The 18251-nt window shown below is 42.4% G+C and overlaps 2 protein-coding genes across 4 annotated transcripts in view; both read left to right on the forward strand.

Annotated features, from left to right (window-relative positions):
• The first annotated feature begins 684 nt into the window (after positions 1-684).
• Positions 685-18251, forward strand: part of ROR2 (receptor tyrosine kinase like orphan receptor 2) — a 236959-nt gene continuing 219392 nt past the window's right edge. For 2 of the 3 annotated variants that reach the window (XM_048851192.2, XM_048851193.2), the window contains exon 1: positions 685-1181. In XM_048851192.2, the coding sequence (XP_048707149.2) occupies positions 1073-1181 (109 nt within the window). In that variant the 5' untranslated portion in view covers positions 685-1072. Of the gene's footprint in view, positions 1182-2214; positions 2479-18251 lie in introns of those variants that run through there. The other variant, XM_075128632.1, reaches the window with a different exon arrangement.
• Positions 7804-11447, forward strand: LOC125636826 (histone H3.3C-like). The gene is given in 3 exon segments (XM_075128277.1): positions 7804-7846; positions 11049-11208; positions 11210-11447. Coding segments are annotated over 3 exon segments (441 nt in total).

An 18251-nucleotide genomic window follows, 5' to 3' on the forward strand; every position in this document is an offset into this window, starting at 1 on the left:
GCTTATGCTCAAACAAATTGGTTAGTCTCTAAGGTGCCACAAGTCCTCCTTTTCTTCTCATGTGTGTTACAGCGCTAATCAGGCTGGACGTTTCCTTGGAAAGAGTAATGGTTTGTGATCACTTGACAGGGGCTGGAAGTGAAAAAGCTGCTCTTTCTTCTGCTAGGGAAAGGGAGGCAAGTCCCATCAAGCGGTGTATTGTTTCTTCCCTCACGTTTTCCTTTTCAAACCCTTTTTTGGTATCTTGAAGAATACTGGAGCTTTTCCCTACGGGACGCCCTTGTTGCATGGCCTAAATGTGCCTAGTCCTCTGCAAATATTATATTGCCCACTTAATTCATTCCTTAATGCGGCCTCTTTTCCCCTAACAGCCCTTACCTCGGGCTCAGCTCTCCCAGCAGCGACTGTTTTGTTACCTGAAAACGGGAGTAAATTGCCAAACGCAGACTCCTGGCCGGTTCGCGGCAGAGCCGGAGATCGGACTGCACCTGAGCCAGCCGCCCCTGAACTGAGCAGGAAAAGCCCCTCCCGAGGGTCCGGCTCTCCTCCCCCTCCTGGCATTTGCTGGGTTGCCAGCAGAGGGGGCAGCAGCGCAGGGCTTTTCCGTCCCCTCGGCGCCGCGCGTGAGCCGCGGGCTGTGCACGCCCCCCGTCCCCTGTGCGAGACTCTCCCCAGTGACGCTGGGATGCCGGAGGCGGCGGCGAGGCTCGCTGCTCGCTCAGTCCGGGGCGGCCCGTTACAGTGAGCGCTGGCTGGAGCCCGGGCGCCCCCGCCCCCGCCTGCTGGGCACTGGGCCGCCGCTGGAGGGACCGCGAGCCGGAGCAGACGCGAGCTGCGCGGCGCTGAAGCGAGGAGGTGAAATCCCCCCAGCCCCGGGCTGTCACCGGGCGCAGCGAGCTCCGGGCAGCGCCTCCGCTTCCAGCCGCGGCGTGGAAAAGCCCCGGCCGCCTCTGCGAGGGGGCAGCGGCCGCGGGGACCGGAGCGGCTGAACCACAAAGGGCTCTTTGTGCGGCGGCCGGGCGCCCGCCTCCCTCGCAGGCGAAGCAGAACCGGAGGGAGCCCCGCGGGCAGCATGGTCCGCACCCGGGCGGTCAGGGGGGCACCAGCGCAGCGGCGGGGCGCGGCGAGCTCCCTGCTCGCCCTGCTGGCGGCTTCCTCGCTCCTGCTCCTCTATGCGGCAGGTAAGAGGCTCTGGGACACCCTTACAGGGTTGGTGGGGGCGGGGGGGAAGGGCTTTTTCAACCGTGGGTGCCCCCCCCCCCGCTGGTTGGGCTCGGTCGTTATTCGCTGGCTGCCCGCCTTGCCCACCCGGCCGGAGGGAGGATGCTACTTTTTTGTGGTGGGGGGTGTTCTTGGTTGAAGACTAGCTGTGCAAAGCCTGCCCGCCTTCCTTCCGAGCCGGGGCTGGCGGAGCCCGTTTGTTTGTTGTTGTCTTCGGGGGCCCAATAGAAACCTGATGTTACATTTTGTGCAGGACAGGCCCGGAGCTGGGGCGGGGGGAGGTGACTGCTGAGAAAACGCTTTTGAAGCTTCCCCTTCCCGTGATCCATCACCGTCTCTTCTTCCTCACCCCCAGCTGCTCCTGCAGCTGAGCCGCTTAATGGGTTTCAGCCATGGGTGCCCCGGCCTGAAGTTTGTTGGTTTTCTGAGGGGAGGGGGGGCAGCAAAGAAGGGGAGGGGGGACGTTTGTTGCAGTCAGAGGCCCTGATGGGGAGCTCAGGGTGGGTCCTTCCCCCCCATCGAGTGGCTATAATAATGTGTTGTTACTTGGGCTGTTGAGTGTTGCCAGAGTCACGATGGGGGTGGGGATTAAGGTTGAGTGCGGGGGGGGGAAGCACCGGTGCTTGGCATTGATGGAGGCTTAATTGAGTCTCTTTTTGTGTGTGTGTGTGTTGTGGAGGGTCCCGTTTCCTGTGTGTACCCTCCGCAGAGAGCCGAGGGGGCAGCCCTGCGGATCAGGAAGCGTCCGGACTCGGTTCACCAAGCACTGCGATTGTTTGGAGAGCTAAATAAACTGGCCCTATTAACATCTGACCTCGCACCGTGGCGGACTGGCTGCGGCTGCTGAAACGTTGCCAGTTTGTCCGGCATCTCCCTGGTCCAACAACGCCAGGATTTATAGCGAGCTCTGGGAGCCTGTGGGGCGGGAGAGCTGCTCTGGTGTAAGCGTTACAGTACCTGTAAGAGAAGCTCCATCCATGGACTGCGTGTTTCATGCCCAGCTAAGCTGTGTGGCCCTCGCCTTGAAGCAGGCAGGGAGAGGGTTAACGTTTCCTTTCCCCTAGGTTGTGGAGTGGGAACGGGCGATGGGAGCTGCTGCTGGGTTCAGTCCGGCACTCTTTGATCTCTCTCAAAACCGTTCTCTGGAAAAGTGCCCCCCCCCAGCTGATAAACTTTGCTCCCTAAACCCCTTCCCGGAGGCGTTTTGCCCAGTGATCCTGGGGAGGAGATGACACCGAGTCGTCATGTGCATTTCAGGTTTGTAACCGGTCCGTCTTGGGTCAACTTTGCGACGGAATGGTTTGGCTGATAACTAGTGACTCTTCATTACTTTTTAAGAGGCTTTAACTTAATTGCCCTGACGTGCATGAGGAACCCGACGATGTCTGTAAGGAATAACAGTGATGCTGCAGATTGGAGGGGATTTGTTAATCAGTTGCATGTTTGAAAGGGTTTTTCTTTCCTTTGTTGGTTTCGTAATCCATTTACCTCTCCCCGGGAGGTGACAGATGTCTATATTTCCTGTTGGTCAGCTCTGGGCTCCTCGGTCGTGCCATTTGCTGCATTAGCATGGGGGGAGGCACGAGAAAGCTGGAGGGTTTTGGGGGAGGCGGTGGGGTAGGAGGGGAGCATCACCTCAGAGACTTGGGGTCAGTTCCCGTTGCCCGTCTTTTCTTGAGGCTTTTATTGCTCCCTTTGAAGGGCCTGGGGGCAGCGCTAGCAGATTGCAGCGCCCTGCACTGCTGCCCTGGCTTCCCTGCAGGGAACTTCAGCCACAGCTTCGGTGTACCTCGGAGCCGAAATTTCACAAGCAGCAAGCCCCTAGCGGTGCGGGGTGTGAGCCGGGGGGCAGACGTTTAGTGGGTGCCTTTAAAAGCCTTCCGAAGTCTGGGCTGTGGAGATGGCGATCTTTCGGTGTATGCTGTCGTTCCAGCTCGAATGCCAGATACCATCCCCCTCCCCCACCATTTTCTTCCAATTTCTCAAAACAGATGGATCTGTTTTTAGGGACCAACATGAAGGACTTGCACAGGATTTCCAGAAAGTTTTACTCTACCCTTCTCTGCAAGACAGGACGCCTCCCTCCCCTTTCAACAAAGAGTCTCTAGGCAAAGTCCTAAACTGCCTTATATGCTTAGTTTGATTTTGGTGAGATGATTTCTGTACTCTTGAAAAAACTCTTGAGGGCTTCGGCAGTGAAATCATAGATGAATGGCATCGTAACTAAACAATATAATCCAAACATTTGGCTGCCTGTTACACAAATCTGCATATTCATTGATTATCTGACATTCCCGGCTCACTCCTTCCCTTCATGTGCTGGCAGAAGAAACCTCCCCTCCCCCTCCCTTGCGGATGTCTTTGATGGGTGACCCCTTAAGTATTATTCGCAGGGTGTAGTCACACAACGTTTGCTAGTGACACAGCTCTGCATAATTGACTGCAAAAACAAAGACATGCCAAACAGTTCTCTGCATCTCCTGTGAGCAGCAGTTGTCCCTACTGGGAATTAGTAGGGGAATGTCTTTTTGGTGGGGACAAAAGCGCTGAGTGGAAGACAAAATATTCTAAGGAAACCCGGTTGGGTGATATAAACTGTGCATGCACAATCTTAATTTTGTTGTTGTCTGAGATTCTATTGACAATACTAGTTTTATTTCTGTAGTTGCCTTTGTAGGCAATATGTCTTGGTTGTGCTGGAATGATCCTAAAATAGAATAAAAAAATGCAATTAAAAATTGTTGGAAGATTTTTTTCCTCTATTTATTTTTCCTAGAGCTAGGTTGGCTGAAACGTACATTGATCTGAAAATATTAGCATGCATGTGGTAGAACTGCTATTATTATACAGAATTCGTATCTGCATCCGATCCTCAGAATCTGCAGATTTGCAGGGCTCTAAAAATGTTGTTTTTTTAATGTTAGGTGCAAGACCTGCACATTTTAATGACCCTATAGCAACCATTTATGTACCTTAGAAAGGATGCAGGACATTGGTGCAAGATTTTTTTCCTGTTAATAAAATTCCTACTCGTAGAGAAATCAAAACTGAAATGTGTTACGATTTTACGAATACTGCACTTTATAAAATTGTAGATGCTACTAATGAAGAGAACACATTTCTTTGAGTACGGTATTAAAGTTATTATTATAGTGCAGATTACATCTAAATGCCTTTAAATATATTACTAAATGTAGTAAAAACCTTGAATTTCTAAAGTTGCATTGGATTTATCTACCAACCCGTTCCTTCCCCTTTGACTTTAATAAATGGGATTTAGCCAGAGACTTCCCATGAAAGTCAATATAGATTATTTGGCTAATTCCCATGCAGCTGTGAAAATGGAGGAATCTTAATACAGTTAGTAATACATTTCACTAAGCTTTTTTCCACATACAAGACACAAATCTCTTTTGTTATAATTACAATGCCAGTTGTATAGCAATTCAGTTTGTCTTTGAGTCAAAAGGTAAATGAAGTTTCCACTGAAACTTTTTTTCCCTGGAGTGTCTTGATTTTGTTAATAGCAATTCCATCACAAATGCTTTTCTCCATAATCTCTTTTCTGCTGTAAATAGCACAGAAATGCAACTTCGTGGGGAGAAAAAGGCAGATTGACAGGCTGGGTGAATTAATCTTATTTAGTGAGCTTTCAGTTGTTTGCAGGAAAGCTGATCTCTTTTTACATTCACTGCACTTTTGGGCAAGGTGTTACTAGTACTGAGTATTGTCATTTGTATGGAAATGTACTTGTTCATTAATTATGAAACTAGCAGCTTTAGCAACAAATACTGGTTGGAATGAAATTAAAAAGGAAAGGGTCTTGTTGCAAGACGTATTGAATCTCCATTGATAATTATATGAGTTCTAAATAAAGATTTGTTAGTGTCTTTCTCAGACTGTATCTTCAGAGAACCTCTATTGTCAAGTGAAATGTTGTATTCAGTTAAAATGATAGCTAGATGCATTTAGCTTCTGTATATATTGGAAACAACTTCGCAGTCAGTAGTCAAGTTCTTTTTTTCAGAGTCCCCTTTTCATAGTTCGTACATTGTCTGCCCAGCAGTCGTGTCAAATAAAGCGAACCACCTTTGTTATGCATCAGCTCAGTATGTTTATAGAAGTGCGGTGTGGTGTTTCTCTTAACAGGGAAGAAATGCTGCTTACAATATTTCATTTAGTTTGTAATGTTCTTGTAACTAGGCTCCCTGTGTGAAGGATGGCTTGCTATTTAGGCTTGTTTATTCTCTCTGGAGCTGTTGCTTTGTAAAGGAAGTTGTCACTAGGGTCAGCATGTCTGGAAAGTAGGCAAGTGCTCAAGTCTTCTAATCCAGTGACTACAAAGTAGTTAAAGCTTCAAAGAAAAGGAACAACAGGATTTTGCTGCACTGACAGAAGATGCATTGTTTGTTAATCCTGTTTTTTATTGTTACTAATACTGCAGGCTCCTGCAGCATAGTTATTTGGGACAAATAACAATTTAACTTAAATGATTCTTTCTTCTAAAGATGTGAATAGTTTGAAGTCAAATGTCCCTTACCAATTTACTTTTGTACAAGCCTTTTGAGCTGTTGGCTCAATATTAGTTCTGTTGCAAAAAGCATTCTAGAAAATAGTTCTCTTCAATGATGTTTCTGTTTCAAAATGAAATCGAAACAGTTTGGACAGATACAATTAGCTTATTCATTATCTGCACAAAAGTCAATAAGCTGATCATATCTATCAATTCCTAGTACGTTTTTTCTGTTTCTTATAGTTTGCCGATTTGGAAATTATGAATCCAAGAAGGGGGAAACAAACTTTCACTTTTGTGTTGTGAGTACAAACTGTGTTTTGGTACCCAGCTTATTTAGAACTGTTACAAGTGGCCAAGAGAGAACAATGTAAGCGATTCTTGAAAACTTTAAAAGGTAAATTAAAGGCCCAAAATTTAGGAATTGACAGCTTGATTCAGAGCATTCAGTGGTTCATGTAGCCTAGTATCCCCTCTCTGACATCACAGGAAGGTGCAGGAAACTCTGTAGTGGACAGTTATGGAATAACTGCCCATAGAGAGAGATTCTTTCTTATCCCAGGTGAGTTTCTGTCTCTTCTAAAAAGTTTTATTCTGTCTAATATAACTGTGGAGGTTCTCATACATATAAATGTCTACTGCCGCATGTAAATGAATACCACTAAATTTTTAGGTGTGATATGTTGTGGAAGTGAGTTCCACAGGTCAATTATAGATTGTGTAAAAAACATTTCCTCTTATTTTTAAATCTATTTCCTTATTGAAATTAGTGTCCCCTTGTTCTTGTATTAGGAAAGGCTAAACAGGTGCAACTGGTTTACTTTCTCTATACCATTCACTATGTTTGTCTCCTCTCTAAACTAAGTCGTTGCAATCTTTTTCATATTCTGTGTGGAAATCCTTCCATTTCACTAATCATTCTGGCCAATGGTGTTTAGACTCCTTTTGATTTCGTATCTTTTTTGAGATGGGGTCACCTCCAGACCTATAGATAATATTCCAAGTGAGAGCGAGCCATTGATTTATATAACGGTATTATAATATTTTCATTATTTTCTATCCCATTCTTTATACATACCCGTGTTTTGTTGCCTTTGTTTTTAATTGAGCTATCTAAAGCAAGGTTCAGCTCTTTTTCCTAGTAGTTACAGTTAATGTAGAACCTAGCAGCAATTGATTCCAATTGACTCATACTGGGTATTCTAGTTCTAGAGGGGAGGGCCAGTGCACATAATTATTAGAAATAGATTACACCATGCCTGCCTGTAAAGGACATTAATTTAACCATTGTCTTATTCTGTATTAAATGCAGACTGCAAAAAGTAAAGTAGCATTCTGAATCCCTTTAGGCACTATATTATTCTCTTTCCCTGGTATGGTCATATTTTGCATTACATATGATGTGAGGTTTTTACCACATAGGTGACTACTTCAATATTATCAAGGTCATACTGCGTTGCCAAGGAGTTGCTTTTGCGTTATTTTGGTTTGCTAGGGGATCCTAATTTTTTGAGTTGATATGCTTTCCATGCCTTAAAATCCTTGGACTAAATCCACAAAGCATTTAGATGTCTGTTGTTATTTTAGGTGCCTAAGTTCAATAGTTAGATGCTCAGATTCTGCCTGACCCTGTTGGTGCCAAAATTCCCATGGTGCCTGAGTTTCTGCCAATAGGCATGCATACAGCTGCTTAAATCCTGATGCCCAATGCCTATCTTATGCCTTAAGCCCCAGTGGGAGTCCCAGACTAGGTTCAGAGCACACCTACCAGATCAGGCCCTGCATAAAACACAACCAGAGGAGGTGGCATCACATGTCCTCCCAAGTCATTAGAATACTTTCCCACAATGCAGGAAAACCTGGGTTCAGATCCCCATTCTGCCTGATTTGGATCAGGTACTTGAATCCAGGTCTTCCACTTCTTAGCTGACTGGCCTATAGAGTATTTTGCAGCAGAGCTCTCTCCTATTGAAGCAGTTCTACTTTGTACAAAATAATGAAATATTCTGGGGGTGGGAGGGAATAGAGACAGCATCTATATTCCAGTATTTAGGAAACTCTCCTAGGACATGGGAGAGTCAGGTTCAAGTCCTTGCCCCAATGAAAATTCAGGTATTTTAAACAAAGTGAGAAAGTTTCAACAGGAGATTCCATTAGAGTGGTGGCAGGGCACCTGAAGTTGGACGTTGCAGTGCTGAGCCTAAGTCCATTTGTGTCCACGGACCGAGTCCTTTGGGCTTGCCTGTTACTAGATTTGGTATTACCCAATCATCAATTAAGGTTATATTCTTTGAAACCAGCCACTGAAAGATATTACCAGTTGTAATCAATTATACAGACATTCAATAAACAGGCGGTCAATGAAAGTACTGATGACAAACAAGGTCTTAAGGACCTAAAAAAGAGCTCCATGTAAGCTTTTCTCTCTCACCAACAGGGTTTTGTGTGGTTTTTTTTTTTTTTTTTTTTTTTGCATTCCTGTGGTATATGGCACATGATTTGCCAGCTGGGATCATCTGGGCATATCTCATCTAATCATTTCACTGTCATTGCACAAACTTTGGGCATTGGTGGCATTGGGCCTCTCCTGTTCTCTGCCTGTAGCACACAGTTAAGTCCCCTGGGGACTGAAATGCTTTAGTCTAACTAAAGTCTTTGTGGCTTAATATAAAGTACCTGGATAAAATTTCATGTCCTGCAACATAGTGGAAGTCAGACTAGATGACTTAGTGATCTTAATATTAACCAGTGTTATTCTCTCCTATTGGAAAAAACTCACTGAGAAACCTGGGGAGACCTATGAACCTCACTGAACTTAGATTTCTGGCTTCCAATTGCTCTGACTGCTACAAACTACTTCTTCGAATATCTATAGCCTAAACATTTCTTCCATCACTTTAGGTCACTGCTCCTTGTTCTGTTTAAAATTGTTTTAGGCGGTTCATTAACAGCTCATCTGGTAAGTATTATTTCAGGATGAAGAGGCTTCTTTAACTGATTTTCCTTGCTTTTGCCAGCTTAATGCCTTAACGTTCTTTTTCTATACTTTTGTGTATTTAACTAGAATGACTTTACTTTGTTGTATGAAGAAAAGATAAATTCAGTCATGGTTCTGCTACAAGTTAGTCTTCACACTCAATTAATTCAAACTAACTTTTCAACACAACATACGTAACTGTCCAACTGAATTGTAAACTGAACTTTACAATGTTAAAATAAAATATTATCCTTCTAGATCATACAATATAGCATTTTTGTTTAGAGTGATTGGAGTACCATGTAACTTAGAGTAAAAGATATTAAATTTTTAAACTCACATTTTTTCCCCAGGAAAAACAGTTACAAGTGTAATTGCATAGAGATATCAATATTGTTTGTACTAGCCAAATACATTTCTTCTCTTAAATTTTATTATAAAGAAAAATAAATTTCTATCACAACATAAACTACAGCCTAGGACATTTAAATAAGGTTACTATATGGGGAGAATCTCAGAAAATTATTTTGCTGACTCACCTGACAGCCAGACCAGGTGGGTTTCATTAGCACCAACTCAGATATAGAAAAGGGATTGAGTGCTTTTCAGAGGATTAGGGAGCCAGGGACAAAGAAAGAGAGGTTCAGAAGAGAGAACTTTAGGAACAATCTAACTCCAGAAAAAGCTTAGGCTAAGGTTCATATTTTCTTGTTTTAAGTTAACAATAAAGACACGTGAGGAAAGGGGTAAATATAGACCAAGACCTTTTGTATTATGTATATACTTGGTAGCAAGATGGGAACAGCATCTGTTTACATATATCTGCATCTGTAAGACATTAATCTATTAATAATTCAACATATGCACACACCAGAGCTATGCATATCCACACATTAAAATGATCAACCATAAAGAAGTATGCAAACAAAAGAGAGACAGTGTGAACTCTCCCTTTGTTCTTCAACTCTCTCTCATCCCTGAAAATGCTTCAGTAATACAATAATATGTCCACAAAATGTATAAAGCAACATTAATCCAAATCAGAGTATCAAAGAATCCTACTGTCTGAAATAAGATAACATAATACTGCACATCAGGACTTGGGTCAAATATCTAGAATTTCTTCATCTATACTGTTTAGTATATGAAATAAAGAGTTTGACTTTATTTGCTAAGAAATTTTAAGAATTGATGAAAGTTAATGCACGTGGAAATACCGTTTCCTTATTATTATGTCTGTTAGACTAGTTTTTCCATGATCAATACAAATTCTGCCTTGCTGCATTTTTAAACTAGATACTTCCTTCCTCTTCCAGCCATCAACACTTGCACATCTGGCTGCCACCAGTAAATTGTTTCATTAATTTGTTTTTCTAAAATATATACTTTCTCATTTGGGACATGCAAATGTAATATCGGTGGCTCAAGAGGGAGGTCATGACCTGTAATCTCTTTAAGATGTATAACTGTTTGCTTCTAAAATTTTACTACCTTTGGGCATTCCCACCAAATATGTAGAGAATTTCCTGCATCACCCCCCAACACCTATTAGACTTTCTCTCCTGTAAATTTAGTCTAGTTGGCATGAGATCCAAGAGTACACAATTTTAAAATAATTTACCCTTATGGTAGTTCTGTGTCTGTGAAAGGATATGCCAATCAGAAGTTCCCTTTTTATTTTCCGATATGGCCCTATCAGTAGTATTTTCAGTACTTTAATAAATGTGCATTTCCCAACTAAGATCCAGAGAATTCCATAAAATACACTTCTAGAATTTCTCCTCTAGAATTTCTTTTTTAAAAATGTTTTAAATTTGTAATTTCCCAACATTATTCTTCCATTTGAGCTGTAAGGTAATTTTGATTCATTGAGAGGTTAAGAAAGATCAGTTTCTCTTGTCTGTATCCCTGTACCTTAAAAATCTTCCAGTGGACTGTCATCAAAGGGGAAAAAAAAATTTTTTTTTCAACCAAATGGATGGTGGATTTAATATCTCTAGTCCCTTTAATTGTTTATATTGAAGGGTCACTTATTTATACTCAAGAAACATTTGCTTTAGGCTATTTCTACACTACCATCTTAAGTCGACCTGTGCTGGGTGCACTTACAGCCACCACATTAATTACTGCGGTGCCTGATGTCGTCACTACCCTCCTTCTGTTGGTAGTATGCGTCCTTACCAGGAGTGCTTCCACCAACTGAAGAGGGGCAGTATGGGGGACTGAGAGCCCAGCTGGGAGCTGTGGCCATGGCTAGAGGTAGCAGCAAACAGCAGGGAGCTGCAGGGAGTGCTGCTGTTTTTGCTGGGCTATAGAGAGGTTGGTAGTGCGCTGCAGTGAGGCTGGCCCGTACCAAGCAGACCGCTTGTAAATCTACCAGCAGCAAAACGCCCTGCAAGCAGCTCGCCACTAAGGCTGCCCTGAAAAGTGCCCCCACCACAGGTGGGGTGAAGAAGCCCTATTGCTACTGCCCCAGCACCATGGCCCTGCGGGAAATTCACCAAGCTGCTGATCTGCAAGCTGCCCTTCCAGCGCCTGGTACGGGAGGTTGCCCAGGACTTCAAGACTGATCTGCGCTTCCAGAGCTCAGCCGTCATGGCCCTGCGGGAGACGAGCAAGGCCTATCTGGTGGGGCTCTTCGAGGACACCAACCTGTGCACCATCTATGCCAAAAGAGTCACCATCATGCCCAAGGACATCCAGCTGGTGCGCCACATCTGCGGGGAGAGAGCCTAGAGCACCCCCTCGGAGCCCACCGGCTCCCAAAACAAGCCTCTCCTCATGGAGCTAAAATAGTGGCCCCTCCCTGCAGCAGCTCTTTGCCACTCCATGTCTAGGTGGAGCTAACACTTGGGAGCTGCATGGAGGGGTTGCTGAGGGTACGGGGGGGCATGTCTGGGGTGCGTGATTCAAGCTGTTGGGGGAGATGAATCTTTAAATTGTTCCCCTAGCTCTCAGTAGGCCAGTTGTCTTTGGCAGAAGCCCCTAGCCCCACCACCCTGCTGCATGGTAGAAACCCCAAGCTCCCCCCTTCTCCCAGTCTGGTAGGTGCGGGAGAGGGGAGCTCCATGAACTGCACTTTAACTGTAAAAGAGCCGCATGTGGTTTGCGAGCCATAGTTTCGCCACCCATGTTTTAGTATGTTGGCATATCAGGGGAGTTACGTCAGCAGGAGAAGCATTTCAGTGTGTACACCTCCACTGTTTTGTCAACAAAACTGTGTAGTGTAGACAAGGCCTTAGATGCTCTACAGGTTACAAGTAATAATCTCTTATCTGTGTGGTTCTAATTTATAACCTCTCTTACTAACAAAACTTGAGAACTTGAATTGGGACTTTCAAATAAATTTTAGAATAAAATTCACATACTCTCTTTTATCTTGTACCTAAAACAACCTAAAAGAGAGATAATATTTTTGCATGTGCCGTATATTTTCTAATTGCTTGGGCTTGATTTTATTACAGACCTTTTCAGGATATTCTCACCACTGATTGCCACTTAGGATTCAAATGTCCGCAAATCTTATGCTCCTGAGCTCCATCCATAATGTCCATATAGGACATCATTGGCCTCCAAGTGTCCTGTCTGGAGGCAAACTTCTAGGTAATTGTTGGTTAAAGACAAATGCTTAAAAGCACCACTTCTTTTACCAGAATGAGGAAGGTAATGAACCTCAAAAACCACTTGGATTGTAAACTCCAGCAAATGCTGCTTAGCTCAGTTTTAGGACCTACATCCTAAGCCTTGCATCATAGTAGGTAAAAATGAATGAACATTTTTAAACTGAATGTGTCAGGTAGGAGAGTCTTCTGCCATAATTATTTTTATGACATAAAAATGATATATGGACTAGAGATAAAAATTATGTGCTACTGGGATCTCATGCCAACTAGAGGAAGTTTATACCTTCCTACTAAAACATTAGCTATATTTAAAATAAAAAATTAAAGTATAGTTGGAATATATATTCGGATAAAACTGAATTCAAAGTATCAAGGAAGAAGGTGTGTCTATTCATAATTACCCCATAAGTATTAGGACAGTGTGTTGAAAGAAGTGATGTAGACCATACATCATTTTGAAGAGATGTTTTAAAATAAAGCTGGAGAAAAAAAATCTTTTGACAAGCCAAAAACATACTAACCTTGTGGGGAATACCTTTACTGGGGAACAGGAAATAAAGACATGACCTAGAGTACCCTGGGAACCCTGATAGTTGAAGTTGACACTATTTGGGACCTTGAAAATTTAAAATATTCTCTGGTTACTGTGGTGGCTAATAGCAAATTCTCTTCTCTTTGACCGAAATCCCTTGCATAGGGATAGGTGATCTGGCTTGGGTAAAATTACAAGCTTGAACAGGATCTGAACCAAACCTATTTGAGGATAACTTTGCTGTTTTAATTTTTTTAATAACTGCACTTCCTAGTTCTGGCTGGAAGTAATTTAATGCTGCAAGGGTGAATAATCTTGAAGTATTTCCAGCCAGACCAGAAGCAGTACTAGATGTCTTGAAAGACTGTGTCTGTTCTTGTGAGAATTGTAACCCAGTTTTGCAGACTCAGTTGGTTTGGACATTAATATGTGAATTTTTGGGTACTTATCCAGCTTTTAGAACCTTCTGAGGCTCCTCTCTCATTTGCCTTGTCCTGTTTTTGTCAGCACAGTGCTGTAGAAGACTTACTGAATCTCTTTAAATCCTGATACTTTAAGTATATCAAACTAGCTAGAGTTTTTCATGATTTATTTTTGAAAATTTTAGGGCATATAGATTAGACATTTTTACAAAATCTTCTAACATAATGAAGATTATAAAGAAATGAGGTGTGATCATAATATTACTAAAACATTTTAATAGGTGCCCATAGGGGCATCAAACAGAAGGATTCTGGGAATCATTCACAAAGTTAGGAATGGGATACTTATGAATGAACAATTTTATGGAATGGGGAATCTAGTAATTGCTGTTGCAGACAGTGTGCATGGGTTAAATGTTAGATGAAAAATGTCTTACAAATGTTCTGTCTATTCTAGATAATTGCTTCTGATCATGTCATTTTTTGAAGAAAACTTGCACATCTCATTGAGGTGATATGTTAAATCTACCTCAAAAGTAGGCAATGGATTTGCCATACAGAAATTATTTTGAACGTGGTCTTACTAAGCAAGGACCAGACTCCCCTGGCCCTTGTGTAGGGGGAGGAAGCGAAAGTTCCAGGACTGATTCTTTCCTATGACATTGTACCCCATCCAATGGCAAGGAACAATTCTGAGAACTTCAGAGAGTTCAGGTACTACATGTATTCCCTGTGCACTCCTGGAGGTCCAGATTACTCTGGAGGAGTACCATCTATTGAAATGAATGGGGCAGTTCATATCTCAGAGCTATGATTTTAGGCTCTCTGCAATCTCAGTAAAGCATCTTTACATCTGTTATACCTGATTAACAATCTGAGGTGGTGGTTGTTGGTTTATTTCATTTTTTTTTTTGTAACCGTAACAGCTAAAGTCTTAAAGAAAGAAGGTGGGGGGGGGGGCGAAAGAGGTGAAAGCTGAGACTCTGGAGAAGAATTGAGGTCTGTCTGCACCCCTAGCCCCACTAGTCATTTGTGCACTACTCTCTCACTGTTGAGGGATGCCACCCACACTTTAGGCAACATGGATATACAGTACAGACCCATTTACGCGCGAATCCACTTAACATGCGGTAGCGCCATGCCTCCCAGTGTTACCTGTTTAACACGCAAGACTTGTTAACACACGGTACAGGAACTTGCTATGTAGCGCTACGGATTTGCTCACTGACGTAGAAATTGACAGGAAGTGCGGAGCAGAAACGTGTTATCTTAATAATATCGGTAAAGACGTATCACGTATGCTTAGTCATTGTCACGCTGGAGAGATATATATTATATAGTAGTTATGTAGTAATATACGTATATACTACATTAGAAAATTTTAACTGTAGGCCTAATATAATAGCAGGGGGCAAGCGTCAGCATTCCTATGCTGTAGAAGAAAAGCTAGCTGCAATAGATCGAGTAAATAGCGGAGAAACCCAGGCCAAAGTCCCAAAAGATATTGGGATTGCCGAATCTACTCTCCGAGGATTGCTAAAAACAAATCTAAACTGAATGGCTTTGTACAAAATATTCATTCTGCCGCGGGGTTTAAGCGAAAAAGTGTGCACTATTCAGCAAAACCCACAATAGACAAAGTCATGCGCACGTGGTTTGCTCAGGAAAGCTGAAAGGAATGCTGCGAAGTGGGCCAATTCTTCTAACCTATGCGACAAAATTTGGAAATTTAATGGGGGATGAATCATTCCAAGCCAGCAAGTGGTTTATAAGTAGTTTTAAAAAGTGTCATGGCATAGTAGGTATCGATTTCTGCAGAAAGCCGATGAATCCGCTGCAAGTGTGTTTCCCACTGAGTTAAAATCTATTTTACAAAATTAAGACTACCACAAAGAACAACTTTATAATTGTGATGAAACAGCTTTATTTGCAAAACTGCTACTTGATAAGACTTTAGCTTTTCATTACGAGACACAGAAAATAGTTTGATTTAAAAAGATAAAAGATCGTGTGACTCTTCTTTTCTGTAGTAGTAAGACGGGCAGCCATAAGCTTGCCCCTCTTCTCATTGGCTGCTTTCATAACCCTTGCCGCTTTAATCACCTCAATAGAGCCAAACTGCCAGTAATATATGCTAACTGCAAAAATGCTTGGATGATGAGACACATTTTCGATGACTGGTTCCACAACAGCTTTGTTCCAGCTGTTCATAAGCATCTGCGGTCGAAGAAACTTGAAGCCAAAGCACTTTTGCTACTTGACAATTATCGAGCCCATCCTCCAGCCAAATCATTGGCATCAAGTGATGGAAAAAGTCGAGTGCTGTACCTACCATCACACATCATCAAAAATTCAACTTTATACGAGGGCATTATTCAGAATTTTAAAAACAATGATCGACGGGAGCTGATTTCGGCGATCGTGTCATGCACATCTTCAGGCATTTCCGAATTCCTGAAACAGGTAAACATGAGGGAAATTATTTATTTAGTTAAAAAAGCTTGGGATGGAGTAAACAAAAGTCCATTGAAAACTGCTGGATGAAGGCTCTTGGTGATGCCTTTTCTGTCAAAGACAGCTCAGACTCGGGAAAACTCCAGCGGTGGCACTGATCCAGAGCCAGATTTCGAATGATTTTCAGAAGACGACGTTCTACAAACACACACGCAGACAAAAGAGGATAAAGGTAAACTTCCCTTTCAAATGATAAAAGATTTTAGTTTGGATACGTCACTGGAATCATTACCGAGTGGCTGGAGATGGATGAAGATTGCCTGACTTCAGAATTTCTGTCCGAGGAAGAAATATTAACGGGCTGAGAGGCTACGTCGGACCACAAAAGTGATGGCGAGGACGTTGTTGAAAAGGTCAAAATTTTGCCCCCAGAAGCCCTTAGTGCTGTAGAAACTGTTGTAAGATTTATGGAGGAGCAAAATGCGGAAAATATCGAAATCATTCATCTACGGCAAATGACAGACTTCATAAGAAAGAGCAGAAAAAAACGGCGTTTTTTTCTAAGTGAATCAGACACACTTTTTTCAGCGTGGCCTTCTTAACCCGCAGTCCGTTAACACGCGGTTGTGGCGGCTTGACTCCTGACATCCGCGCGTAAACGGGTCTGTACTGTACAGACTTTGCAGGCTGAATGCTCCCACTGTGTGCCAGAGAGATATAGGAGGGATTGTTCCTCCTTAGGACCAATCTCTCCCTCAGCTCCCCTTGGGATGACTTGGCTCCACACTATCTCTCAGTGCAAGCCAGGAGCCAAGTATCTGCATAGTTCGGAACATACAACTTCTTCATCATCATAGTAAACTTGAATCTTCAGACTAATTTAAATAAATATTTAAGCTTAGAACTAAAGCCAATTAATACTATAAAAATATGCATTTCATAAATGTTTGCCATGTATCATGCATTTTCTCCTTCCCTGTCCATCTCCTTTAACCCCCATCTTTGTATGTTTTGTTTCTTCATTCTAACTTCTCCCTTCTCTTTACATATTTTCTGTTTCCACCCGATTAGGTATGTTGTTCTCTGCCCACACTCAATTTCATTCTGGCCCTTTTCTCCCAATCTCCTAAAACTCTAGATTCTTAATTTGCCTTAGTCAACAGGTATAGCACTGTCAGTACATGCATCTCCACCAGTGTGGGCCCTACTCCAAGGATTAGAAGAGAGTGGAGTTTGTGTCCAGATCTTGGTCTACCTGCCACTTACAGTGGTGGCTCTTATGATGGGCAGGTACCTCAAGTCACTGAACAGCTGTCAGATGGTTACATTTGAATCAGTGATGAGAGATGAGTTCCTCCATTTTATTTTGAGAGTTACAATGCTACAGTAAAAATAATGGGCTTGGCTTTTAACCATTTGAGAGACGTCAACATTCTTTTTTTCTGTGAATTAATACTGTTGGTTACAAAAAAGTGGAAATTGTGAAATCCTTTCTCCTTTTAGTACATATAACATATGCATTCTGTGCGAGTTTCTTCATACTTTTCTCCCAGTGACTTTTATCTATGAACTAGCAAGGCCGCTCTCTTTGGTAATTCTGAGTCAGTTAGGTCAGATTTGGGCTTTTCTGTGGAGGGATTGCCAAGTTATACTGAAATGTGTGGTGGTTTTGTGATTTGGATGAATGTCCAAAATAGACTAAGACTTGAGACTACCAAATGTCTTTAATTTAAAAACATAATTTGGACTGGAACCATAGGTCCCGGGGTAAAAGACCAGAGCTTTCAGTTTTACTACTTAGTTATCATTCCTCCCTCCATAGGGGATTTTTTTTTTTTCGCTGTGCAAGGGCTACAGTTTACATTGCCTCTTTAACAAAAATGAGTTCAGATGATTTAATGTTCTGTTTTGTGATGAAGTATCCTGCCTAGGTCATAGTTTAGCTGTTAACAAGATATTTATGAAGTGGTAAAATTTCTCTACTCTGTGGTGAATTTAGTCTCTGGAGTAGGGCAAAAAGTTGGCTGCTTAGCAAATAAAATAAATACACTTTCAAATTATATGTTAAAATTAAATGCAATAGTTTTAATCTTTTAGAACCACTTAAATCAGTTAAATTTCTGGAAACTGCTCAGAACTATTGTAAGCTGATCTTTGCCGTAGGAAAGGCTGAAACCATTTCAGTTAGATGAGTAGTGCACAAGGCTGTCCCAGGGAGCAAAGTTTCTGATTTACAGAACAACTTAAATTCATACCTTTATGCTGTATATAAACTCTGAAATGTATTTGAAAATAAAGACCCATTCTTGAGCTCCTTTCTCTGACAAAGCTCCCATTGACTGACTTACATGAGTTTTGCCTAATAATGGACCTGAAATGTTGACTTACAATTAGCATTTCTGATCGACTGCTAGTGGTGGTAGGGTTCTTTTTGTGTTTTTGGTTGTTGGTGGTGAAGTGACATTTGTGATACCAGCAGTATGGTTTTTTTCATCTTTGTCTAGTTACT

The sequence above is a fragment of the Caretta caretta genome, chromosome 5 (genome assembly GCF_965140235.1).
Source record: "Caretta caretta isolate rCarCar2 chromosome 5, rCarCar1.hap1, whole genome shotgun sequence".
Taxonomy (NCBI): domain Eukaryota; kingdom Metazoa; phylum Chordata; order Testudines; family Cheloniidae; genus Caretta; species Caretta caretta.